The sequence below is a fragment of the Panthera leo genome, chromosome A1 (assembly GCF_018350215.1).
Source record: "Panthera leo isolate Ple1 chromosome A1, P.leo_Ple1_pat1.1, whole genome shotgun sequence".
Taxonomy (NCBI): Eukaryota; Metazoa; Chordata; class Mammalia; order Carnivora; family Felidae; genus Panthera; species Panthera leo.
The window spans coordinates 211,596,885-211,624,128 of NC_056679.1; the positions used below are offsets into that span (position 1 = coordinate 211,596,885).

Here is a 27,244-nt window from a genome sequence, read left to right on the forward strand (position 1 = left end):
CTTTTGGGAAGACTTACGGCTAAGCTGGTATTGGTATGAGCTGAAGGACATTAGAGTTGAGGGTTCTACTCAGGAGCTCAGAAGAAGAATCCACAAAATTGTCTTCCCAAGTGACCTTGACTAATATACTCAGCACCTTTACTCTTCCCTAGGCACCTAAAAAAAAATTCCCTTCTTGATACAGGTTGGAAATAATTTTCCTCATCAAAGAATTCATTTGCAAAGAATTTGGCTACTCCGTTTTTAATTTAATAGCAACTTTCAGGAATTCTTGAGGTTTGAGGCTCATCATTCTTTATAACGTTTCAAGGAATAGGGTGCAGTGATTATGATGGAGCCAGCAGGAGCAAGGGCACTTGCCAGGACCAAGTTACCAGAAACATTTGTAAAGCCTAGACTGGGAAGTAACACTTTGATCCAGTGGGTCAATTTTTATGAATGAAGTATAGATATTTTTAGTAACTCTAGATAGCTTTTAGATAGGAAAAGTATTCATAATGCTCATAAATAATGGACTCCTCCTTTTTTATAAGGATACTGCTGTAATTAAATCTGGATTTGTAATGGCTTGTATTTTTGGATATAAAATTTTCTCATGATCCAAAATTGAGTTTATCAGGTCTGACTTATTATATTGACTTTTTTTCCATTGAGTTTCTTAGATTAAAGTAGATCTTTGTTGGTTCTGGCCTGCAGAACCAGTTGAGGTGAGCTTAGATCCACATATACAGATATATGTGAAGTTCTCTCTCAATTTAGAAATTACCCCAATAAACTTTACACACACTGACATGTCATTTCAAGGAAATGTAAACTCAGTTATATACAGTGAAACTAATGGATGCAAAATACAAGGGCATTCCATTTAGAAGACATAAAATAAAATCTCTTAACCTTTTCAAAAATAAAAAATGATATGACTTCTTTGATTACCATATTTAAGCAACATTTATAAAGCAGCTGTGCTCCTTGACTTTTGCCTATCCCTCCCCAAAAGGGATAAGTTCAGAAGATAGTACCCCAAACTGGTTTCTTTTAAGCAAAGAAAGTATCATTGGAATATGTGTTTACCCTGAGGTCAAATCACATTTAAAAGGCACTAGAGAGATGCCTTTCTGACAAATATCACTTAATGAATTCCCTTGGAAGCAATTAGCCCTTGACTAATTTTCTGTAACAATTTGAATTTCCACAAAAGCTTTTAAACTGTGGGTTTAATTGTATTGATTACCCCCTACAGCTGGAAGCAGAGAGAATTAAGTAGGGCTGCCCTATTAACTAACTTGGTGGGCTCCTTGCTCCGTTCTTTGACCCTTTCTTTTGATCTATAAATATTTTAAAACTCTTTTCCTGACCAATACAAGCAATGCTATTTTAAAGTGACTGGATATTAGCCAAAATGTGCTTGACTGGTTGATAATGTCTTCATGATTTTGTGTGTATGTTCCCTGCCATCCCTGGAGCTGTGGGTGTTGAGGTTTACTATTTCTAAACATCATAAATATTTTGTAAAAGTGTATTGCCAATAGATATTTGAATTTTGCATGTTGCCCAAAGAGATTTCATTTCTAAAGAACACATACCATTAACAAACTGCCTTAAAAGAAGATATTGGCTTAGCTTTAGGTACAACTAAGGCAAGAAAAATGTAAAAGCATTGTGTGGAAACAAACATACTTTTGTTAAATGTACTGTTTTATAAGGTCCTTAATAAAGTTGAATAGCCATTTGATTGTAAATCATCATGGTTTGTTAACACAAAGCTAAAATATTTTCATGCAGATGATGTAAACAGCCATACATCAATGATATGGGCACAGAACTTATTTATCTACAAAATACTCCACTTTTCAGTTATTCCATTGTTCTGACTTCAACCCTCCACAACTTTATGATATTGATGTTTGGAGGTCCTTTAATGAAATCTGAATATCTCTAAGGGGACAGGATCTTTATCACATACATGAGGTCTTTCTATGTTGATGTAAATTCTAATTTTTTTCCTAGTAGAGACTCCCAGTTGCATTGCAGTCAGGTGGAAAGGACTTTATTCAGTCTTGCAAATAGGTCCCAGGTGGAAAAAAGAGTGATTTTTTAAGGAATGTGGGAGAAGGCCAAGATTGACTGTTTTGCAATTTACCCATGACCAGAATTATATCTGGAAGATTGATTTTGTAAGTCTTCATTAAACTGAGGCCCTAAAAAGGCGATGGTAGGTAGGTATTGTCTAAGTAACCAACTTAAAAAAAAAAATCCCGATTACCTGTTTCACCGTTCTACGCCACCCTCCACCATCTCCCCTCTGCAAATCACTAGTTTGTTTTCTGAATTTGTCTCTGGTCTGTTTTGTTTGTTCATTTGCTTTGTTTTTTAAATTCTACATCTAAGTGAATTATTTATCTTTATCTGTCTGAGTTATTTCACTTAGCATGGTACCTTCTAGGTCCATCCATGTTGTCTTAAATGGCAAAATTTCATCCTTTTCTTAGGGCTGAGTAATATTCCATAGTATATGTACCACATCTTCTCTATCCACTCATCCATTGATGGGAACTTGGGTTGCTTTCATATCTTGGCTATAGTAAATAATGCTTCAATAAACATAGGGGTGCATATGTATTTTCAAATTAGTGTTTTTGTTTTTGATAAATGCCTAGTAGAATTGCTGGATCATATGGTAATTTGATTATATTTTTAAAAAAATTTTTTGAGGAACGTCCATACTGTTTTTCCCAGTGGCTGCACCAATATACATTCCTACCAACTGTTACGAGGATTCTTTTCTCTCCACATATTTGCCAACATTTGTTATTTCTTTTCTTTCTTTTTTCTTTCTTTCTTTCTTTCTTTCTTTCTTTCTTTCTTTCTTTCTTTCTTTCTTTCTTAATTCCAGCAATTCTGACAGGTGTAAGGTGATACCTTATTGCAGTTTTGATTTGCATTTCCCCAAGAATTAGTAATGTTGAGCAGCTTTTCATGTGTCTGTTGGACACCTGGATGTCTTTTTGGAAAAATGCCTGTTTAGGTTCTCTGCCCAGGTTTAGTTGGATTATAGGTTTTTTGATGTTTAATTGTATAAGTTCTTTATATATTTTGGATATTAACCCCTTAGTGGGTGTATAATTTGCAAATATCTTCTCCCATTCAGTAGGTTGCCTTTTTGCTTTGTTGATGGTTTCCTTCACTGTGCAAAAATAGCAACATTTTAAAAGAAACACATTCTTTCATTAGCTATTTGGTATCCTGAAATACTGTTCATATGGAAAACAAGATACATACTTGATTTTTATCACTTTTATTTACCAATTTTTAGAATAATGAGTTGGTGCCCTAGAAATCTTTAAAGATAATTAATAAGGTCTCTTAAAAAGCATTATTATTAACTTACAATTTTTCATATATTTAATGTGCTTCAATCCACCATAGTCATTATTATAACTTAATGACCCCATCTCAATTGTCAGTGGAAGGTCCTTCAAGTTAGTGCCTCTATCTATTTTTTTCAATGTTTATTTATTTTTGACAGAGAGAGGGAGAGAGAGAGAGAGAGGCAGCACATGAGTGGGGGAGGGGCAGAGAGAGAGGGAGTCACAGAATCCGAAGCAGGCTCCAGGCTCTGAGCTGTCAGCACAGAACCTGACGCAGGGCTCGAACTCACAGACCGGGAGATCGTGACCTGAGCCGAAGTAGGACGCTTAACCGACTGAGCATCCAAGCACCCTCTATCTATTCCCCAGAATAGACCCAGAATCAGGCTGGGTCTCTCCCAGCAGAGCAGCAGTGAGTGGAAACCGTGTAGACTTGTATCCCAACCAGACTTTCATGCTGTGACCTTGAATGTGACTCCAGTGGCCCAGGTCCTGCCAATTACCTAAGTTCAAGTAGCAATAAGCTACTTGATACCCTTGTAATGAACTCTGTTGTATTTAAGCCAAGAATCCAATTGATCTAAGAGAAAGAAGCAGAAATAGGGAGGCAAGTTAGGATAAGCTGGAGTACAAAAGCAAGTTCAGAAAAGTGATTGCAATGTAACATCATTTATGTAATATAAAACTACAAAATATAATAATATAAATAAAAGGTAGTATATAAGTAGGATAGCTATAGCATCGATAGACTGTGGATACTATATGTCAAAATCATGGGAGTGCTTGTGTCTTGAATGGTAGAGTGAGCAGAAGCAAAGACATGTAACTTTGGGTGGGAGTGGGTGGGTATAGGAGACTTTAACTATGGAAGGAGTTCAAAGCAGCTGGCCTGTGATCTATGTACTCCCTTTAGTACATGGATCCTTCAGGAAGCTGAAGAAAAAGGCAGCTTTTGTCAAAGGAAAAGGTATTCTTTGTCAATTGTACCTGTTGTACCTATTTACCTTGGGTAAGTAGATGAATGATATTTGTTACAAGGAAGAGAATTTATCTATTTAATGCATTTAACAGGCTGGCTCTGGCTATAGGATTACTTTTGCCAAATAAACTCAGAATCCAGGAAGCGCAGTTCCATAGCTAAGTAACACCCTGGGATACAAAATGAAGTCTGTTAGGTACCTGAGAACCTCATTAGAGATCTCAACTATAATCGTGAGTCAGAGGGTATATTAGTTTGCTAGGGCTATAACAAAATACATAACTCCCCACTCCAACCTTCTTTTTTTTTTTAATGTTTATTATTTATTTTTTAAGAGAGAGAAAGAGAGAGAGAGAGAGAGAGAGAGATTGGTTGTGAGTAGGGGAGAGGCAGAGAGAGATGAAAACACAGAATCTGAAGCAGGTTCCAGGCTCTGAGCTATCAGCACACAGTCCGACATGGGATTCAAACCCATGAACTATGAGATCATGACATGAGCTGAAGTCGGATACTTGACTGAATGACTCAGGTGCCACACCCTCCCCCAACCTTCTTAATAGTTTTATTAGTCTGCTCAGGCTGCCATAATAAGGCATTAGAGGCTGGGTAGCTTAAACAACAGAAAAACACTTTTTCACAGTTCTGGAGGCTAAAAGTACAAGATCAAGGTATCTTCAAGTTTGGTGTCTTCTGAGGCCTTTCTCCTTGGCTTGCAGATAGACAGCCACCTTCTGCTGTGTCCTCACATGGTCATCCCTCAGTCCTTGCTTTCTGTGTCCTAATCTTTTTATTGTAAAGACACCAGCCATATTAATTAGGACCAATCCATATGACTTCATTTTACTTTAATTACCTCTTTCTAAGCTCTATCTCCAAATACAGTCACATTCTGAGGTACTGGGAGTTAGGACTTCAATATATGAATGTTGATGGGACTTAATTCAGCCTCTAACAGGGGATATGTGTCCAATGTAAGAAGGAAGAGTCATGTAAGATTTTCCAGACTTCTGATTTAGCTGAGCTTTTCCATGACCTTTATCTTTGAGCTTATTACTTGATGCTGGGCAATATCTCTGATTCATGTGAATCTGATCCTGGCTGTTAGCTTAAGCTATTTCTGTACTGTTTATTTTTTAGAACAATAGATTGTAAGCAAATACAAAAAAATATTGTGTCAATCTGGATGTCTTCTGTAACATTCTTTGCAATTTACTTTCTTTTCAAGTTTTTTAAAATAGAAATAAAACAAGAGGGTAAGGAAGCTGATGTCTGAACAAAGGTAGTAACATAGGCTAGACAAGAACAAGGAAGTGTTGTATTAATTAAACAAGGAGGCTGTTAGACTGATGTGGTTCTAATGCCCTGGCAACCTACTAAGCAAACCAAATTCTAACCCTGTAAATGCCTCAGTTAATGAAATTGAAACTAAGAACAACCCATCACAAACAGCCAAGTAGACTTTAATCTATTTAGAGCTAATCAATGATTTATTTGTTTTTGTGTATATAAGCCTCTTCCCAACTCCTGGGGGTAGAATGCTCCTAACCACCTCCTTGTTGGTGCTGCTTGGTTAGACTAGATTTTGCTGGGAAGGAAGGAAGGAAAGATGGAAAGAAGGAAGGAAGGAAGGAAGAAACAGAGAAAGAGAGAAAGAGAGAGAGAAAGAAAGAGAAAAAGAAAGAGAGAGAAAGAAAAGAAAGAGAAAGAAAGGAAAGAAAAGGAAAGAAAGGAAGGAAGGAAGGAAAAGAAAGAAAAGGAAAGAAAGGAAGAAAGAAAAGAAAGAAAGGAAGAAAGAAAGAAAGAAAAGAAAGAAAGGAAGGAAGGAAGGAAGAAAGAAAGGGAGAAAGAGAAAGAAATAAATAAAGAAAGAAATCTTAAAATGTTTAACAAGCCTTACTTTAACTTCTAACAGAAGGTCTGCAGAGGGAGGCAAAGAATGCCTGCCTGAACCCAGTGGCACGCAACCCCTCAAAGGGAAAGCAGCCAACGGAAAGGAAAACCACCTATTGGACTAGCCAGGAGGCGGGGCCAGGATCCTCCGCATGTACAGACTCTGCACCGGAGGAGGAGGAGGAGGAGGAGGAGGGAGGGCCCTGCGCAGGCGCAGGAGGGAGGGACCGCTTGGGGCCCGCCTCCCGGGCGGTCTAGGCTCGGTCTGGGCCGCCTGAGACTTCTTCACCTGGAGAGTCGGGTCCCATGGCGCTGCGGGGTATCCTGGTGTTCGAGCTGGCCGGCCTGGCCCCAGGCCCGTTCTGCGGTATGGTCCTCGCGGACTTCGGGGCCCAGGTGGTGCGTGTGGACCGGCCGGGCGCCAGAGGGGACGTCAGCTTCATGGCACGGGGCAAGCGCTCGCTGGCGGTGAACCTGAAGCGGCCGGATGGGGCATTGGTGCTGAGGCGCCTGTGCGCCCAGGCGGACGTGGTGCTGGAGCCCTTCCGCGACGGTGAGCCCCAGGCTCCTCTGTGGCTCCGACGGGGCACCAGACGCGGAAAGGTCCCCGCCGAAGGGAGGGGCTGGGCCGTACGAGCCCGTCACATCTACGCTCTGTTGCCGACAGAACCTTTTCCTGTCACTGCCTTTCTAGATTTTTCTGTCGCGTTTTGCTATTGTTGATCAGTCCCCCCTTGAGATGATCTATACTTGGAATCTCAGATACTGAGGTTGCCCCTGTTCTCCTTATACCCATTTCCGCCCCCTCCCCCAGATTCTCTTTGTTTCTAATCACTCATTTGTGCTTGTCTTAATTATTTGAGAGTCCCGAATCCTGTGAGAATCTAAGGAAAGCCAAAGATTGCCTTCCTGGAAAATTGCATGTAGGTACATAGTCGTTTTTCTACCGTTTTGGGGGTTGGTGTACCCTCTAAAGCATCTAGACCCAGGCTAACATTCTCTGCGGTAAATCCTGGTGTTCCAAGTTCCTTCCAGCTTCAGCTCGATTTGGTTTACAGTTTGCTTCCTGGAGCCACCTTTTCCATCCCCACTGTTTTCACCTTTTTATAGACAGATGATGGCCAAATTGATAATCGTACCTCCGTCTTTTAGAGCCATAGACCTCTGAAATACACAGACTGTGCACGTGTCTTAACTGGCTGTCTTATCTCCCAGGCACTGCAACTTCCATAAATCCCAAAACAAGCACATTATCTTACCTCCGAGAATAACATCTCCTCTTGTGTTACTTATTTTTTTATTTTTTATTTTTATTTTTATTTAAAATTTACATCCAAATTAGTTAGCATATGGTGCGACAATGATTTCAGGAGTAGATTCCTTAGTGCCCCTTACCCATTTAGCCCACCCCCAACCCCCCACAGCCCCTCCAGCAACCCTCAGTTTGTTCTCCATATTTGAGTCTCTTATGTTTTGTCCCCCTCCCTGTTTTTATATTATTTTTCTTTCCCTTCCCTTGTGTTCATCTGTTTTGTCTCTTAAAGCCCACATATGAGTGAAGTCATATATTTGTCTTTTCTCTGACTAATTTCACTTAGCATAATACCCTCCAGTTCCATCCGCGTAGTTGCAAATGGCAAGATTTCATTGTTTTTGATTGCCGAGTAATACTCCATTTTATATATATACCACATCTTCTTTATCCATTCATCCATCGAGGGACATTTGGGCTCTTTCCATACTTTGGCTATTGTTGATAGTGCTGTTGTAAACATGGGGGTGCATGTGTCCCTTTGAAACAGCACACCTGTATCCCTTGGGTAAATACCTAGTAGTGCAATAGCTGGGTCATAGGGTAGTTCTATTTTTAGTTCATGGAACCACCATACTGTTTTCCAGAGTGGCTGCACTAGCTTGCATTCCCATCCTCCTGTGTTGTTTTTCTCATTAAATGGAACCAGTACCCTCCCAGCTGCCTGAATCCAAACCCTGTACTCTGCCCATGACTCCAAATATTCTTAACTGCATTTGCTTTCAGTTATCAGGAATCCTCCTTAGCTTCTGTAGCTTCCTTCACGCTGTTGTAGCAGCCTTTTTAAAGATGATGTGTGGGTCTAGCACAATTTGGATCCATTCTCAGCTCCCAGGGCAATCTTGCTCAACGTACAAATCCAAAGCTTTGCCTGATATATAGTAGGAAGTCAGTAAATGTTTGGTGAATGAATTGAATATCTGTGGGGCACCAGGCATATTAAATGTTAAATCATTTATTCACACAGCCAGATTGGAGGATGATAATAATTTAATAATTAGGATTATATCATAATTTAATAATGCCCCATTTAAAGATAGAGGCTCGACATGGTTGACTCCACGATCTTGCAATTAGAAGGAAAATAGAGGGGTGCCTGGGTGGCTCAGTCGGTTAAGCATCCGACTCCGGCTCAGGTCATGATCTCGCGGTCCGTGGGTTGGAGCCCCGCGTCGGGATCTGTGCTGACAGCTCAGAGCCTGGAACCTGCTTCAGATTCTGTGTCTCCTTCTCTCTGTGACTCTCCCCCGTTCATGCTCTGTCTCTCTCTGTCTCAAAAATAAATAAACATTTAAAAAAAAATTTTAAAAAAAGAAGGAAAATGGAGCTGTGAATACAGATGTAGCTGCCAGGTGAGAGGATTGTGGCTGGTGTTTAGGTAGAAGACTAGAGTTTTCTGTAATTTACTATAGCTTTAGGAAGACAAAACTGTAAATATATAGTCTTCATTATTTTTAATCCCAGGAGGTTAAAAATACTAGTTATCTGGATTTTGTGCAATAAATACTATACTTATTCATAAGAGCTCTTAGATGGTATTGTAGCAAATTTTATCACTGACATTTTGGTGAGCTTTTTTGTGAAGATGCCCATGCTAGGCACTTCAGAGACCCATGGAAACAGATCAGGTGTGAATCCTGCCAGAGGAGCTTCTAAACTGAGGGGAAGATGATGGAATATATACACAAAAGCACAGTGTGAGGTAGAAGGTGGCGGATGATGGGGGCACAGAAAAAGAAAACACCTTAAAGGCTTTCGAAAGTGAATTTTTGACCAAATTCAGCCCCAGGGTAACTGTTCTAGGAGAACAAGCCATTTCTAATAAATTACTAAGGAGAGTATTTGGGGAACTGTAAAGGCACTGACTAAAGGAAGGAATGGCCCACTATGGGGATTGCAGGAACTTGGATATGCCTGAAGGGAATTAAGGTGGGGCTGGAAGGAAATAGGATTTGGGGGCAGAAGTCACACATTCCAGAAATGGTGGCTTCACTCTGTGTCCTTAATTATTGGAAACGTGCTAAAACCCACAACAAACGTTATCGGTATGATTTGGAAGAGTGCTATTTTATGTTTGCCACAGAGAGAGGATTGTTCCTATCCTCAATTCATCCCTCTTAAAAAAAAAAAAAAAAAAATCTTTGTTCCCTTTCTCTTAAGGTGTTATGGAAAAACTCCAGCTAGGCCCGGAGATTCTGCAGAGGGAGAATCCAAAGCTCATCTATGCCAGGTTGAGTGGATTTGGCCAGTCAGGAAGATTCTGCGGGGTAGCAGGCCATGACATCAACTATTTGGCTTTGTCAGGTATGTTGACAAAATAATTTCTCTACACCTTTTATTTTGTTCCCAGTCAAGATTTACAGTTACACCAACTAAAAATAATTTTTTAAAGGTGAAAATTTAAATATTTATCACAATCAATAAGGAGAGCATGGTTTGAAAAGAGTTGGTTTGTCATAGAACACTTATTCCCAACCCCTTTCCCTCTGACTTGACACATTTGAGGGATAATATACTCTCACTAGTAACATTTACTTACTACATTTCTCACTACAATTCTCAGGCAAGACCCTGCCAGGAAGTAAGAGCCTTGGTGGTAATGGGGATGGCTGTTGTACAATTCTAGAAGTCCAATGCGCTATCCATTGCGCAATGGAGCCACCTGCTGTTGTACAATTCTAAAATGCTGATAGAGTTTGATCTGAACTCCCCTTTCCACCTCCATTCTGAATCATTGCCTGAGTCACCATTTTAGACTTCTATGAATACCTGTAGCTTTCAGGTCATATTGTCACTTTATTAGAATTTTTGCCTGTGAGAACAGGTCTTAGAATGGCCTGATCCTAGAATTCTAAGAAATTGTGTGTTGTTGAATAAAGGCCTCAAATTTCCTGTGAGTACACATTTAAAGATTGAGGATAAGAGTGTGGGTAGAATTGTTTTTTCCATCTATTTAAAAATAGAATTACTTTATTTTTTCTTGTGTTTGATTATTTTCTTGCATCTCTAATAAGACTGAAAGTGGGTCATAACTGTTGGTAAGCCATAATCTAAATTGCTAACAATAATTTTTTCCTCGAAACTCAGTGAGTAAAAACTTAGCAATAAAATTCTGAAAGTGTTATTTGGAATAAAGTTTTAGAGAGAAAACAACAACAAAACAAAACAAGGAGTCTTGTTGGGGGAAAAGCCTGTTTATAAATATGCTGACTAGGTTTAGATTTAGAAAAGCATCATGTACCGGTTTTCACCATGTCGGCAACTAGAATGATTGGTTATTCCTCGTAAGATGTTCATGTATCTATTTAAAAGTGACATTAAATTTACATTTCGTGTTCCTTGATTTCTTTAAATTATGTAGGTGTTCTGTCAAAGATTGGCAGAAGTGGTGAGAATCCGTATGCACCGCTGAATCTCCTGGCTGACTTTGGTGGTGGTGGCCTCATATGCACACTGGGCATCTTGTTGGCTCTTTTTCAACGCACACGCTCTGGCAAAGGTCAGGTCATTGATGCCAGCATGGTAAGTGTTAACTGGGGGAGGTGATAAGCCTACCAGTTGTTCTAAGTATGATAGGCGGCTGCCTCAGATTGTTTTGTGAATAAGAGATAAATGAGATTTGAAGTTTGAATCCAAATTATCCAGGATATCCTTTTTTTTTTTTTTAATAGCCTCGTATCCTTTCATTGAGTATCTTGTTTGTAGAATCAGTTTTCTAAACTTTTCATGACTCATCTGATTCCTGCGTTGGTTTCAACAATCTTCGCCTGCCATTTCTTGTGCTTAGAATACAGTTTTCAAGCAATCTTCATTAAAAACTGGGCTCGGGAAGGAAGTCCCCCTTAGCAGACAGAGAAGATTCTTAAGGGTGCTAGAGTAAAATTGGGTCAGTCTAGACTTTCCTGTTACAGTTTGCAGGGGAGACTCCAACATCACGAAGCTTCAGTTTTTTCACTGTCACGCACTGAGTACGTGCCTTGCGTTATGCTAGGCGCTTTCCCTGTGCGATTTCTCCTAATCCTCAAAACACCAGTTCCAGTTGGAATACTTTATTTGAAGAAAGGAGAAACTGAAGCATAGAAATTTGCCCAAGTTCTCACAGCCAGTTGATAAGAGCCCAATCCAGCATTCTACATATGTATTTGCATTTGGACAGATCTTTGGAGGGAGAAGGAAGATGGGTTTGAGGAAGACAAGACTGGAGGCAGAGGGACAGTTACTGGGTTGTTGCTGGGAGATACAAGCAAGTACTAAAGTCATTGATGGTGGAACAGGTCTGGATCTGAGGGCTATTGGAGACATAAAATTGCCAGGATCTGGTGACGCGTTGGCAGTGAAGGGGGAGCGAGGAGTCAAGGGTGGCTCCCGTGTTTCTGGCTTGGATGACCTGGTGGATGGCATCACTGGCACCTTGGGGGCGGACTGCCAATGGAAGAGGCAGTATGGGTCAGTGGTTAAGAGCACGGATTCTGGCACCTGTTTCCTCCACCCCAGCTCTGCCGCTGACTGGTTCTGGGACTTGGGTGAGTTACTTACCTCCCTGTGCCTCGGCTTCTTCTTTGTAAAATGGAGACAGTAATGGTAACTGCCTCATAGCATTGTTAGAGAACTAAGCGAATTGATGCCTTGTTCGGTGTGTAAACAATGCCTGGCATAGAGGAGGTGCTATGTAAGAACTTGGTATTATTGTTGTTGTTATTCTTGTATGATAAGAGGAATTCAGTTTGGGTCATTTCAAGTTTGAAGTCTCTTTCAGATATCCCCACAGAGTGAGTACTCGAAGTTAGAAACTAGAAACAGGTTTTATTGTCATTTGGAAGCCACATGAGACCGTGTGGTCCTCTAAGGAAGGGGACAGAGCACCATATTTGAAGAGTGGGCAGTAGAGGAGAAGTCAGGGCATAAGGAGAGCAAAGTGGAGAACCGAGGAGTGTTTCCATGGAAACGAAAGATAAAGAAAGTGCTAAAAGAAAAAAAAAAGGAATGGTCAGAGGGTCAGGTGTCAGTAGAGACCTCAAGAGTTTATTTTTTATATATTTTTAAGTTTATTTATTGAGAGAGAGAAAGCGAACGGGGGAGAGGCAGAGAGAGGGGGGAATCCCAAGCAGGCTCCACACTGTCAGTGCAGAGCTTTACATGGAGCTTGAACTCACAAACCATGAGATCATGACCAGAGCTGAAATCAAGAGTCAGAGGCTCAACTGACTGAGCCTCCCAGTTACCGGCCTCAAGAGTTTAGATCTGAACACTGTAAATTGGATTTGTCATTGGTGACCTTTTGCAAAAGCCATTTCCATGGCCCTTATCTTGGGGGCTTGGCTTATGCTTCCTTCTCACAGGCTAAACCCTGTGCTATTTCTCTTCCTTCTGATACTTTTATCAGGATACATTTGCATGTCCTCTGTGTCCATCTCTAAAGTGTGGTGTGTGATTGATCTTTTTTTTTCTTTTAATATTTATCTTAGAGAGAGAGAGAGGGAGAGAACAAGCAGGGAAGGGGCAGAGAGAGAGGGAAACAGAGGATCCAAAGCAGGCTCTGCACTGACAGCAGAGAGTCCGATATGGGGCTCAAACTAACGAACTGTGAACTCATCACCTAAGCTGAAGTTGGGCACTTAACCCACTGAGCTACCTAGGCGCCCCTGTGACATACTATTTGGTATGTCAGCTGTCAGAGCCATAAAATCAGGTGTGTGTGAGATTTCAAGTTTAAAGGGAAAGTTGGGATGTCTCCAAAGATATAGCCAGTAACTGTGAGAAACTCCGTGGACCCCCAATTCCAGCTATTTGATATGAGGGTGCTTTGCTGGCCTTCTCCTTGGGGTTCGAGAATCATTAGGATCATAAAGCCATGAGGGTAGGGAGGTATTCTTCTCTGGAGAGCCACATGCATCCAGCCTTGTGACAATTATACCTGAAGATGTGAATCCATTCCTGTTATTTCAGAACTCAGTGGGAAGTTGGCATTCCCAAACTAGTTTGTCTGGACTCAGAAAACCTGTATATCTGCTGCTCATATTTTATGTTAATTGTGTAACTTTCTAGTGATTGTTAAGGTATATTAAATATTCAGATATAGTTTTCTTTGGCTTGGAGTCAAGCTAGAGTATGCTAAATTTAACTGTAATGTGGTTTACCTTTAAAATGTGATAGTTTCCTATTACCTATGTGTATGTGTTTATAGGTATTGAGACCAAAAGAAAGATTTTTTCAAAAGCTCTTTGCTTTATTTTTAACTTTTTATGCTGACAGTTAAAATTTTTTTTTTTTTTTAACATTTATTTATTTTTGAGAAATAGAGTGAGACAAAGCATGAGCCGGGGAGGGGCAGAGAGAGAAGGAGACACAGAATCTGAAGCAGGCTCCAGGCTCTGAGCAAGCGGTCAGCACAGAGCCCGATGCGGGGCTTGAACCCACAAACTGTGAGATGATGACCTGAGCCAAAGTCAGAGGCTCAACCGACTGAGCCACCCAGGTGCCCCTATCCTGAAAGTTTTTAATGTATATAATTATGGAGAGAATATATAATGAACTTCCGTGTACCCTCACTTGGCTTCAAACATTATCAACATTTGGCAGTCTTATTTGAAAAGAACAACAAAAGTAGTTCCTTCTAAGTCTTTTCTGAACTGTATTTTCTGAACTGAATAGTGGAGAAACCCTCTATCATAAACCTGTTCTAACACACTTTCTTGAAATATCAAGAAGTTGTGTAATTAGATACAGTCTTCCTGTACTCTAAGAAACATTGTTACACAAATGTTAAAAAAAAAAACTAAGTGGAAATTAATTGTTGTTTTATAGTTTAAATGTCTGGATTCATATTGTATACTGTTTCTTTTCCAAAGGTGGAAGGAACGGCATACCTAAGTTCTTTTCTGTGGAAATCTCAACAAGTAGGACTGTGGGAACGACCTCGAGGACAGAACATGCTAGATGGTGGAGCACCTTTCTACACAACCTACAGGACAGCAGATGGGGGCTTCATGGCTGTGGGAGCAATAGAACCCCAGTTCTACAAGCTGCTAATCAAAGGTAAGTAATATTCCTGTGCCTCTCCTGCTCCCTCCCCTTTTCTTGTGGGTGTTCTTTAACCTCGATTTTAGGCCTTTTATTTTTTTAAAAAAATTTTTTTTTCAACGTTTTTTTTATTCATTTTTGGGACAGAGAGAGACAGAGCATGAACGGGGGAGGGGCAGAGAGAGAGGGAGACACAGAATCGGAAACAGGCTCCAGGCTCCGAGCCATCAGCCCAGAGCCTGACGCGGGGCTCGAACTCACGGACCGCGAGATCGTGACCTGGCTGAAGTCGGACGCTTAACCGACTGCGCCACCCAGGCGCCCCAAGCCTTTTAAATTCATTATGTCTTTTATTATGTATCCACTTTATGATTATAATTGTAATTATATTGTGGGGCATTTCCCTTATGTTTAAATTGACAGATACTTTCATAAGTCTATAAAATAGCTCAGAGTTTTAAAAAATAATCCATTTTATGCGAGTTCAATTTCATACTCAGCAGTGTTAGATATTTATGTTGCCCTTGCGTGCCCATGTCTTATTCTCAGAAATGATGTGCTGGTTCTGCCAGTTCTTATTCCTTGATAGATGCCCCCATGGGGTGCCAGAGCACAGAGTGACTTCGGTGAATAAGATTCTGTTGGAATATGTTATTATCACTCGATGCTTCTACAGTTTACCTTTCTTGCAGATTCTTGTCTCATTTGTATGTGGCCACAAGTTAGCAGGAGAATTTGCGATCTCTTCTTCTCTAATTAAACAATCAGACTAACATTTTGTTCCTGTAACATGTTTGAATTTGAAGTTTACTTTACAGGTAAATGAATAGCTAAGAAGTTTTAGAATATACATTGAAGAGGTATGACAAGCTGGTCATGGTGTGTCTGTCTTTTCAACTTCACGGTTGGAGTCTCATTATGTTTTGTAGTTTTTCAGATGCAATATACTACTCAAAGTTGTTTGCATATAGCTGAAATCATTGTTTTTTGCTAGCATCAGAAAGCGTTTTATGATCAACAATATTAACTTCACTAACTTAAATATAGTTGGAAAAACAAACAACAAAATGGTTTATGTAGATCATAAAAGTCTTTTTGTTCCAAAATTAAAACTAAGAATGGAAGGTATTAATTCAAAATTAGGGACAGAACAATGCTATATGAGGGGCTGAACACAGAGGGATCAACACCCTTTCCTCGGTGGTGCAGGGCCTTAGAAGGCAGGAGGGATATAGCAAGGTGAAGTTTGTACCTGACATAAATCTTGTATATTTATGCATTGTCTATAGAGAATTTAAACGTAATAATAAAATTGACTAAACTTCAGTCCGTTTTTGTTTTTGTTTTTTTAAACAGAGTGTGAGTGGGGAAGAGGGGCAGAAGGGGAGAGGGAGAGAGAATTTTAAGCAAGCTGCGTGTTCAGCACAAAGCCCAACACAGGGCACAATCCATGCCCCTAGGATCATGACCTAAGCCAAAATCAAGAGTCAGACACTTAACGGACTGAGCCACCCAGGTGCCCATCAGTCAGCTTTTTGTCATCATCATTCACAGGCAATTCTCAATGACAATGGTAAAATAAACTCATTGAAAAAATTTTGTTAGGAGAGGCTGAGTGGCTCAGCTGGTTAAGCATCTGACTTCGTCTCAGGTCATGATCTCATGGTTTGTGAGTTTGAACCCCTTGTCAGGCTCTGTGCTGACAGCTTGGAGCCTGGAGCCTGCTTCAGATTCTGGGTCTTCCTCTCTCTCTAGCCCTCCCCAGCTTGCGCTCAGTCTCTTTCTTGCTCAAAAATAAATCAACAGAAAAAGAAAACAAATGTTAGTTTGAGTTCTAAACAATTGCTACAGCTATTGTTGAGTTCTAATAACATATGTAAGATCTATTAGCACATTTTTATACTTAGCCTTTAGTAAATATTACATAGAAATTATTCAGAGAACTCCCAATTTTACGGTCTCACTCCTGTTTTTTCTTTTAAAATTTGTATAGTTTCAACATCCACATTTAGGTCTCTGTTAAATTATGATTAATTTTTTTGTATGGGGTGAGGTAGGGGTCCAACTTCATTGTTTTGCATATGGCTATCCAGTTTTCCCAGCACTGTTTGTCAAAAAGACTATTCTTTCTCCATTGAATGGTTTTGGCGTCTTTGTTGAAAATCAGTTGGCCATAATTGTAAGGGTTTAGTTTTGGACTCAGTTCTCTTCCATTGATGTACATGTCTACCCTTATGTCAGTACCACACTGTGTTGATCATTGTAGCTTTGTAGTAGGTTTGAAATTAGGAAGTGTGAGTCTTCCAATTTTGTTCTTTTTTAAGATTGACTATTCGGGGTCCCTTCCATTTCCATATGTATTGTTTTTAATGCTTATTATTATTGAGAGAGAGAGAGAGACAGAGTGTGAGTCAGGGAAGGGTAGAGAGAGAGGGAGACACAGAATCTGAAGCAGGCTCCAGGCTCTGAGCAATCTGCACAGAGCCTGTCATGGGGCTTGAACCCATGAACCACAAGATTATGACATGAAGTGAAGTTGGACGCCCAACCGACTGAGCCACCCAGGGGCCCCTCCATATGTATTTTAGAATCATCTTGCCAATTTCTGCAAAAAAGGCAGCTGGGATTTTGATAAGTGTTGTGCTGAATTGTGCATCAGTCTGGGGAGTATTGCCATCTTACCAGTATTAAGCCTTAATACCCATGAACATATATGATGCTTTTCATTTATAGAGGTCTAGAATTTTTTCAATGATACTTTGTAATTTTCAGTGCACACACCTGCACTTATTCTGCTAAATTTCTAGAAGAATTTTATTATTTTTGATGCAATTGTAAATGGTACATTTTTGCATTGTTCGTTATTAGTGTATAGAAATACATAGTAAGTAGTTACTTTTGTATATTGATCTTATTTCCTGCAACCTCACTGAGCTCATTTTTCTTCTAAGTGTGGATCTCTGAGTTTATCTTGCTTGATTTCCTTGAGATTCTTGCATGTGCAAGTAATTTGTTTTTCATCAAATTTGGGAATTTTTCAGACATTTTTTCTTCTAGGATTTTCTCTGCCTTTTTTCTGTCTCTCTTCTTGTGAGACTCCCTTAATGCTTATGTTTGTATTTGTGTGTGTGTATGTACACATTTAGCTTTCTTGTAACAAAACAGCTTGTGGACTTTACCATTTAAAATTGAGCATCATCTTTCCTTTCCAGTGAAGCAGAAAGAAAAATTAAAAATAAACGGGAACAAAATTACAATAGACAATGTCAATTTCAGATAAGATCCTACAGGTTCTTCTGATTCTCCCCTCAAGTGGCAGGGCTCAAGTTATCATTAGGAGAGAATTTTATTTTAAAAATGTCATCTAAAACTGCAAAGATGTCCGTTAAGCATCATAATTAAACATGCCAGCGGAGAAGCCATGTTGTCAAAAGGCTCACCCAAACATCTCAAACTCACCCTTTGCTGACCTTCTATAACCCCATTTTTTAAATTTCTTTTTTCTTTTTTTTAAACAGGAGGAAGTAGGCAGATAAATGTTGGTAAATGCTAACCTTCCATATTCATATACAGACATAGAGTAATCTCTGAGCCCAATAGAGAAAGGAGGGAAAAAGCTAGAATTCTATGTACTACTACACAGGGGCCTACCACCTTCCAGCTTCCAGCAGAGCTAAGGGAGTAGAAAATTTTTCTTTTTTCCCACAGAGCACAGTAGCTTTGATTCCATTAAGTTTTTGTTGGGACAGGAAGGGATAAAAATTGAATGTCGAAGAGAAAGGGGTAGAGATTCTTTTCCCACTGTATTCTGCTCATGGTATTTCCCCCCCAAATAAGTTGAAAACCATGGTGTAATGGGAGAGAAAAGAGACTTCAAAAAAACAGGACAAATGAGCTAAGGTAGGGGTGGGGGGAAGGACTGCAACTTGCTCCCAGGGACTGGAGAAAATCCCAAAAGGAAGGTTGGAACCTGTTAATGTTCCATTAGTCATCTTCCCCTTCCTCCCCCTCGTCATCGTCTCCATCACCTTCATCCTCATCTCCTTATTCATCAGTATCTTCCAGTCTTCCCCCCCCACTCCTTCTCCGTTCCCATCTTCATCATCCATATTGGGAACCAAGTAGTACTTGAATGAATTTGATCAAATATCCTCTTTGATGACATCTCCTAACTCATCTGCACCTGCATCAGAATGGTCAGGAAACCAGGTGAAGAAGCTTTCTGGTTCCTCATGCTGTCTCTTTCCGCTGGCTTTCTTCTGCATTTGACTTGGACATTTCATCAAATCCTTTCAAGATTTCCATCTGATTTCAGTGGCTTTTGAAGATGGATCACCACTCTCATTCAGATGAAATTCTTTGGAGAGACCTTTATTTTCAAAGTAAGGGTTTTCATCAAAATAAAAATCTGTCCTGTAACTTGATTTAATATCTTCAAATGCTGTCACTTCACCTCTTGTCAAGTAATGTAGTGCCTCTTCATCTTCCTTCCCAAGCAGTGCAGACACTTGTGGGTGGTTGACAAAGGTTGTTACCCCCTTGTGGGATTTTGGCAGTCGATTCCAACTTCTGAAAAAATGGTTGGCAGAGTTTCTTATATTTATGTTCTACTTTCAAAGTCTTCTCACTGGCTTATTCATTAAGTCTGTCTGTTCCATTTGTCTTCATCAGGATGTTCAGTTGTTGGCTGTTCTTGTTCTCCCTTTGGCAAGGGTTGAGAGGGTGCTGTCTCCTCTGGCTTGGAGGCAGGAGGCAGTCTCAGTTTCTTCATTTGAGGTGAGAGTGAAGACTGGCATTTGGGGGCCATGCTGTGAAGAGAGTCCAGGAAACAAGGGAAGACGCATGTCTGGAAGAAGCTCTGATGACTCCATATTTTGGTATTCTTGATGGTGTCCTACAGGTCTCTGAGGTTCTGTTCACTTTTCTTTATTCTCTTTTTGTTATTGTCTTTTATTTCTTTCCTCAGTATACCTCTTTTTGAGTTTGCTGATTCTTTCTCTTGTCAGTTCATGTCTATTGCTGAGTCCTTCTTTTTTTTTTTTTTTTTTTTTAAATTTTTTTTAACGTTTATTTATTTTTGAGACAGAGAGAGACAGAGCATGAACGGGGAGGGTCAGAGAGAGGGAGACACAGAATCCGAAACAGGCTCCAGGCTCTGAGCTGTCAGCGCAGAGCCCGACGCGGGGCTCGAACTCACGGACCGCGAGATCATGACCCGAGCCGAAGTCGGCCGCCTAACCGACTGAGCCACCCAGGTGCCCCTGAGTCCTTCTTTTTAAAAAAAAATTTTTTTAATGTTTTATTTATGCTTGAGAGAAAGAGAGACAGAGCATGAATGAGGGAGGGGCACAGCAAGAGAGGGAGACACAGAATCTGAAACAGGCTCCAGGCTCTGAGCTGTCAGCACAGAGCCCAACGTGGGGCTTGAACTCACGGACCGCGAGATCATGACCTGAACCAAAGTTGGATGCTCAACCAACTGAGCCACCCAGGTGCCCCTTGCTGAGTCCTTCTAATGAAAGTTTTATTTGTTATATACTTTTCAATTCCAGAATTTCTATTTGGCTTCTTTTTTAACAATCTAACTCTTTATTGATATTCTCTTTGATTAAACATCATTCTCAAATTTTGTTGAACTTTTCAGACATGGTTTCCTTCAGTGCTTTGAATATATTTAAAATAACTAGTTGATTTAAAGTCTTTGTCTAGTAAGTCCAGTATCTGGATTTTTTCAGGGACAGTTTCTGTTGATTCCTTTTTGTCTTGTGTAAGGGCCACATTTGCTTCCTTCTTTGCATGTCTCACAAGTTTTGTTGAAATTGGATATTTGAAATAATGTAAAATGACCACTTGGGAAATCAGGTCTTCACTTCCCTTCCCTCTCCCCTATCCTGGATTTATTATTGCTGCTATTTGTTTATGTAATGACTTTCTTGGACTAAATCTGTGTTCTTTGGTATGTGCAGTCACAGAAGTCTGTTTGGTTAGCTTGGTCATCAGGTAATAATTGGATAGAGATGTCCTTAAATGCCTTGAACCAATAAATTTCCCATCCTTTTCTGTGTCTTTACTTCTTGCTTGTACAGACTCAGGGTCAGCCAGAGGTGAAAGATTAGGACCTTCTCAGATCTTTCCTGGGCATACTCATAGCCCTATATATGTGCCTTCTAAATTCCCGGAAATATGTTGGAGCATTTCAAAGCCCCCCATGAACATCCTATTCCCCACTTTTTTTCTTTTATTTGTCAGCTTCTTTTTATCCCAACAGGGAATGCCACCTCAGATAGCTATGATATTAAATAGTTGTCACTGATTTTTTTTTTTTTTTTGATAAATGTTAACAGTGTTCCAGAAATAAGGCATTGTGAGCTCCAAGTCAGATCAAATAAAGACAAGCCATGAGAATGGAGCCTTTCAGGGAGCTGCTAGACAAATGGCAGTTCTTGGGGGATGGGATTTGGGGGAAGCTCTCAACTCATTTCCGTCCTGCAAGTGGCTGTTATCCTGCTAGTTGTTTTACAGAGCTGTGACTGAGAGCCTGTTGGTTTTCATGACTACCACAGAGCTGGGGAGAGAGGGAGAAATTAGTGCAAGTTATAATACCACAAGGCTTACTGATCTTATGAGATGCAGCTGTTTTTCCTAAATAAATGCTCTTTGGATTGTTGTAAACTTCTAATTTCCAGAGTTACAAAAAAGTTCATTCTGACAGTTTGTGCCAGGGTTCTGTTGCTTTTATGCAAGAACAGGTTTCTGAAGGTTCTTGCTCTGCCATTCCAGAAGTTAACTTCCCTCCTTGGCATGTCTTATTGTTATCTTAAAACATATGTGTTTGGAATGATCATTTCTAACATCCACACTCCACCACAAGGAGTGAGTTTTTCTGGAAATACTGAAAATGAAACGAGACATTATTCTAGCAGGCTGATTGCTCCAGCCCTTCATCTTCTGACCACTTTCTCCTGGGCTTTCTCTTTTTAAGTCTAAACTCTGTAACCACTCTGATTTTTTACAGCCTCCTGTCTTTGTATCCACAGCCTTGTATGGTGTCCTTAACCTCCTCTCTCCGTTCAAAGTTCACGAGGGATCCTTGGCTGACAGGTGGTTTGTGCTTCAGGCCGGCTTAACATGTTAAGCCAGCTTTGGTGAATCTATATAGTCCATGCCAAAATGCCACAGCATTTTCTTTCTTTCACAAGATTTATTTACAAAAGTACTACTTTTATTAATCACATATACATTACTTCTCTCTCAGGCCCAGCTGGACAAGCTGCCACATCTAGACTGATTTTATTACCTTATTCATTTTACCTTATATTTGAGATCTTTGAGACCATACTTTAATCTTAACATAATACACAAGGTTTTTATAAGGTAAAAATTCTACCGTACTGCATGTCTGCTGCTTTCTGGGGCAAAAAAAATCTGTAAATACAGAGAATTTCATGACGTTTTGAGATAACAAGACACTTACAAGTATATTCAGATAAGTAGTAGAGAATTTTTAAGTTGTTTTAAAATTTCAAAATCTTACTAAAAGAAAAGCAGACAATAACGAGTATTGTCAAGGTTGTGAGGAAACTGCAACCCCCTGTGCATTACTAGTGGGAATGTAATATGGCAGGTCCTCAAAAAATTAAATAGAATTACTATAAATTTTATGCTACCACAATTTTTAAAAGATTAAAAGTAATTCAAAATAATATGTGTTTTAGAAAAGAATGTAATACAGAATTTGTAAAGAAGTAAAAATTCTCTCTTGTTCTTTCACTTGGGGGAAGTTTGGGATGTGGCTTTCAAGAACTTTTTCTGTGCACATACCAACACGGTTGTTTTATTTATTTATAAATTGTATTTATATATAATATAAAATTATCCAAACTTACAATTAATAGCTGTCTTTTTGTATTCAACAGTATACTAAAGATGTCCTTTCTTGGCAATACAAAAATTCTGCACCCTCATGATATACCTAGCAGCATATGAAACTGTATGGTACGCCTGTACTAAAATTTAAATGTTTCCTTATTCAAGTTCATTTATGTTTTTTCCACAGCTTTGCATTGTAACAAATATTTATTATTTACTAATAAACATTAATCTTTGTACATGTATCATTGCATACTTACAACATGAATTTTTAACTGTTTAATATATGCCTAATATTGTGTTACAGAGCAGTAAAGTTTATGGCATGTACTTAAAATAATAAGTATTTTGTGTAATTGTGTGTATGTATGTGTATGTGTTACATGTATATATAAGATCACTTTTTGGAAATCAAAACATACTTTCCCAGGTTTTAAATAGTCTGAGTCTACAGGCCAGTCCTTAAAAGTCTGTTTAAATTTAATAATTGATTATGCTATAAAAACTAGCTGCAATCTACAATTATATTCATGTAGGGGAGTGGTTTTAGAGTACCATACAGGAATGTCAAGAGCACAAGAAACAGCGTATCCTAAACCACTGGTAGTTAGTTCTGTGGCCTTGATCAGAGTGATGGGCAGGATAGGAAACTATGGGCTGAGAAAGGATAATAAGACAGTGGAAAAGCTAGGGTGTCAGAATTAGGGGTAGGAGCTGGAGTCTTTTGATTTCTAGTATTTTTTCCAGTATACAAACTTTAACCTGTGAGACCATTAATCTCAAATATAATGTCTGTTACAGGGAGAGCATATTTTATTTAGTCTGTTTATAATGTCTTTTATCAGGGAGATCCAATTTTATTTAGTATTATGATTCTGATCACATTCTGATTAAAAAAAAACCTGAAAAGCATGCAAAGATATTTATAACAGTAGCTATGATCTAAATCACTATTTTTTGGCTAACTGGACACTTTATTTGTTTTTCAGTCACAGAGTTTGGGGTAGTCAGGAAAAAGAAGAAAAGTAAAAGACATCCTTAGGAACATTTTTGTGTGTGTGTAGATTATAGTGATAAAGCTGAAGTAATGGCTCAGTGTTTTTCCTCGTATATGAATGGGTCAGAGGAAAATTTACTTGTTTATCCCACAGGTGTCTTTTCACAACTATCCAGAACTATGTGAGTTCTCCTTATTTCCTTATATATCCCAAAACCCTAAGAAGGGCCTGCAGTATTCATATCTACTTTCCTTTATAGGGATTTTCTTCTTCAAAGCAGCTTACATGCAATTAATTAGTCATCGTTCTTCTACATGATAGGGAAGGAAAGGATGACAAAAGTGAGAATTATTAGATTAACTTGACTGAACTTCTGCAAAATCACATGCATACGAAGGTCCTTTCATGATTATTCCACTCTAAGATCCACATTTAAAAACTCTCTTCCTTGTGGGAATAGAAAATGACATTTACACCAAACTCTAGTAAAGTGGCTTTTGGGGTATAATTTAATCAGCACTGGAGTTCAGGTGTGTCTGCAGGGGTAGGTGCTTGTAGTTAATAAAGGAAGCAGTGAGCAGGTCCTGGGCCAAGAAGCCATCCTTTCTGTTAAATCCCCAGCTGAATGCTTTCATTTTCTCTCCACTATGTGTTGATGAGCTTTTCATGATCCCCTTCATGCTTGACACAAAAGTCTGTGTGCCCCGTTCATGATTTGACTGGTTGACCACTTTCTGTCCTGTTTGCTGTAGGAACAATTTTTTGCATGGGTCTTTGGGTACCTTACAAATCCTTTGTTCCTAGTTCACAGCAGTTTTGTAAGAGGGTAATGAGTCAAATATCACTGCTTAACTAGAGCTCTTTTATTTGTCCAAAATAAAAGGAGATGAATATTACATGTTAAATTGCAATCTTGAATTTAATCATTTATCTTCAGGCTTCTTCCTTAAAAACTGGGGTAGTCATGTGTAAAGTTGTTTAAATTTTATATTTCGTAGGGTTTGGGAACACTATATAAAATGTGGGGTTATTTGAAATCAGTATGACAGATAATAACATCTTGAGGAAATTTCTTTTTGAAAACCTACTCAGGGAAAAATCAATTTCTGGAAACTAGACCTTTACAGATAGACTACTTTTGGTGAAATGTAAATAATAAAATCTTGGCAGTAGGAAGTCTGTTTTCAGTCTTGCTACCCTATTACCTTTGCCCTTTCCGGCTACTGGCTCCAAGTTGAGTTTGAATTGTGTCTCTTGACCCATCTGAGAAACCCTTAAAGACACCCTATTTGGGACACTATGGTGAGGTCAAAACTCATTTTATTGACTATAACCACTCCACCCAAAGCATAATAATTTAAGAAGTTGTGTTTTTATTCTCAGGACTTGGACTAAAGTCTGATGAGCTTCCTAATCAAATGAGCGTGACTGATTGGCCAGAAATGAAGAGGAGGTTCGCAGAGGTATTTGCAAAGAAGACCAAAGAAGAGTGGTGTCAGATCTTCGATGGCACAGATGCGTGTGTGACTCCAGTTCTGACGTTTGAAGAGGTCACCCAGCATGATCATAACAAAGAACGAGGCTCATTTATCACTGATGAGGAGCAGAATGTGAGTCCCCGCCCTGCACCTCTGCTGTCAGACACCCCCGCTCTCCCTTCTTCCAAGAGGGATCCTTTTGTAGGAGAACATACTGAAGAGATACTTCAAGAGTTTGGGTTCAGTCAGGTAGAGATCAATCAGCTTGCCTCAGATAAAATCATTGAAATTAATAAGCCACAAGCTAATCTCTAAATTCCAGGCCTCACAGCTCAAGTGAATTGAATATTACATGTTCAGTGTGGGATAATACATAAAATTGTGTGCACAGAAACACGAAGGAACAGCATCCTGGTAGACCAGCTGTTCTAATCAAGAAACAAGACTGTGAGTACACAGTAATGATTGAATTCTGAAAATGGTTAACATGATTATTGATTTAGGAATGTTTTTAGTTTACTAATATTAAATTGTGGCAGTTTTTCTGCTTTTCAATTTACTTGATAGATTATATTTTTAATATTAAGATATGAATAATATACTTTCAATAGATGGATATAATGGTTTTTATTAAATAAAGCCTTTCCCCCCTAAAGTTTACTTCTGCTTCTAAGTTTCTGAAAAGTTTTCAAGAAAGTCCTTGAAATAGCACTTAAAAAGCAATTTGTGACTCATTTAAATAACGTTGGCTCTACTATTTACCAAAATGAAGTCCTTAGAAAAGTCTGATCCTTTTAATGTGGTAAGAAAATCTTTCAGCCAGCCTCTTTGAATTGTAATTTTAGAAAATGTTCTTGATGTTTCCTTCAGATAACCCCCACTGTCCAGCTAGACCACAGGACTAGAGCCCGGCTCTGTGTGGCTGCCTCTTAGCATCACCTACCATGTCTCTTAGTAAATTGCCACCATCAGACAATCCTGCTAGACTCTTCCTCCTCTTACAGGTTTCTGGCCTCAATTCCCATCACATCTGCCTCTGCCCCCAGTGTGCCCATGGCTTACCCCTCACTTCATTTAGGCCACTGCCCAAATGTCACCTTAGGGAGTACCCTTTCCTGACCCCTCCCTAAAATGGCAGCCACTTTATCACTTTCTTTCCCCTCTCCCGTTTCATTTTTCTTCACCTCGTGTATTATTACTGACATTATACTGATTAACCCCAGCCCTCTTAACCAACTATCTCTTAACCAGTGCACACTAGAATGGAAGCTTTAGGAAGGGCTTTATAGGTTTTGTTCACTGTTAAATCCTCACTTCCTAGATCAGTGCCTGGCTCATAGTGGAAACTTTGTAAATATTTATTAAAGAAGTGAATCTCAATAGTGAAGTGCTGTCAGTGTTCATCTTCATGGCTCCATACCGATCCGCTCTGCCCAACATCCATTGCTGACTTCATTCAGACCCCTATTACCTCTTTCCTGGACCACTGCTCTGCTTGCCTACCTGACTTACACCTCCAGTACCACTGCCGCCGCCTCCTCCTCCTCCTCCTCCTCCTCCTCCTCCTCCTCTTTCTCCTCCTCCTCCTCTTCCTCCTCTTCCTTCTTCTTCTTCTTCTTCTTCTTCTTCTACTTCTACTTCTTCTTCTTCTTTTTATCCTGTTACTCTACTGGTAATCTTTACCACATCAAACTGGTCTTTTCATCCTGTAAGATTCTTCAATGGTTCTCTTTTCTTTTCCTTAGGTAACAAATACAAATCCATTTATGTAGCATATCAACCCTTTTTTATAATAAGACTTCTACCTAGCTGTTCAGTCCCATCTCTACTCCCCAGCACTTTCTATTGGACTGACTCAAGTTTCTAATTATGTGATGGTCTCTCTTGCTTCCATTCCTTTCCATATGGAAACAAACGAAAATGAAAATACAACAATCCAAATTCTTTGGGACGCAGCGAAGGCAGTCCTGAGAGGAAAATACATTGCAATCCAGGCCTATCTCAAGAAACAAGAAAAATCCCAAATACAAAATCTAACAGCACACCTAAAGGAAATAGAAGCAGAACAGCAAAGGCAGCCTAAACCCAGCAGAAGAAGAGAAATAATAAAGATCAGAGCAGAAATAAACAATATAGAATCTAAAAAAACTGTAGAGCAGATCAACGAAACCAAGAGTTGGTTTTTTGAAAAAATAAACAAAATTGACAAACCTCTAGCCAGGCTTCTCAAAAAGAAAAGGGAGATGACCCAAATAGATAAAATCATGAATGAAAATGGAATTATTACAACCAATCCCTCAGAGATACAAACAATTGTCAGGGAATACTAT

General features: G+C 39.4%; 1 protein-coding gene and 1 pseudogene across 1 annotated transcript; one reads left to right on the forward strand and one right to left on the reverse strand.

Moving 5' to 3' along the window:
* Positions 1 to 6,468: 6,468 nt before the first annotated feature.
* AMACR (alpha-methylacyl-CoA racemase) lies at positions 6,469 to 26,403 on the forward strand. Its single transcript, XM_042952398.1, has 5 exons — positions 6,469 to 6,790; positions 9,710 to 9,853; positions 10,911 to 11,071; positions 14,398 to 14,584; positions 24,820 to 26,403. Exons 1-5 carry the CDS (start codon positions 6,544 to 6,546, stop codon positions 25,227 to 25,229), a joined length of 1,149 nt encoding a protein of 382 aa, XP_042808332.1. The 5' UTR covers positions 6,469 to 6,543; the 3' UTR covers positions 25,230 to 26,403.
* LOC122227727 lies at positions 18,485 to 19,496 on the reverse strand (annotated as a pseudogene).
* Positions 26,404 to 27,244: the final 841 nt, after the last annotated feature.

Coding starts and splice junctions, on each gene's coding strand:
- AMACR (XM_042952398.1), top strand. CDS start 6,544: ATGGCGCTGCGGGGTATCCTGGTGTTCGAGCTGGCCGGCCTGGCCCCA. Junction 6,791..9,709: donor GCTGGAGCCCTTCCGCGACG/GTGAGCCCCAGG, acceptor CTTTCTCTTAAG/GTGTTATGGAAAAACTCCAG. Junction 9,854..10,910: donor CAACTATTTGGCTTTGTCAG/GTATGTTGACAA, acceptor TAAATTATGTAG/GTGTTCTGTCAAAGATTGGC.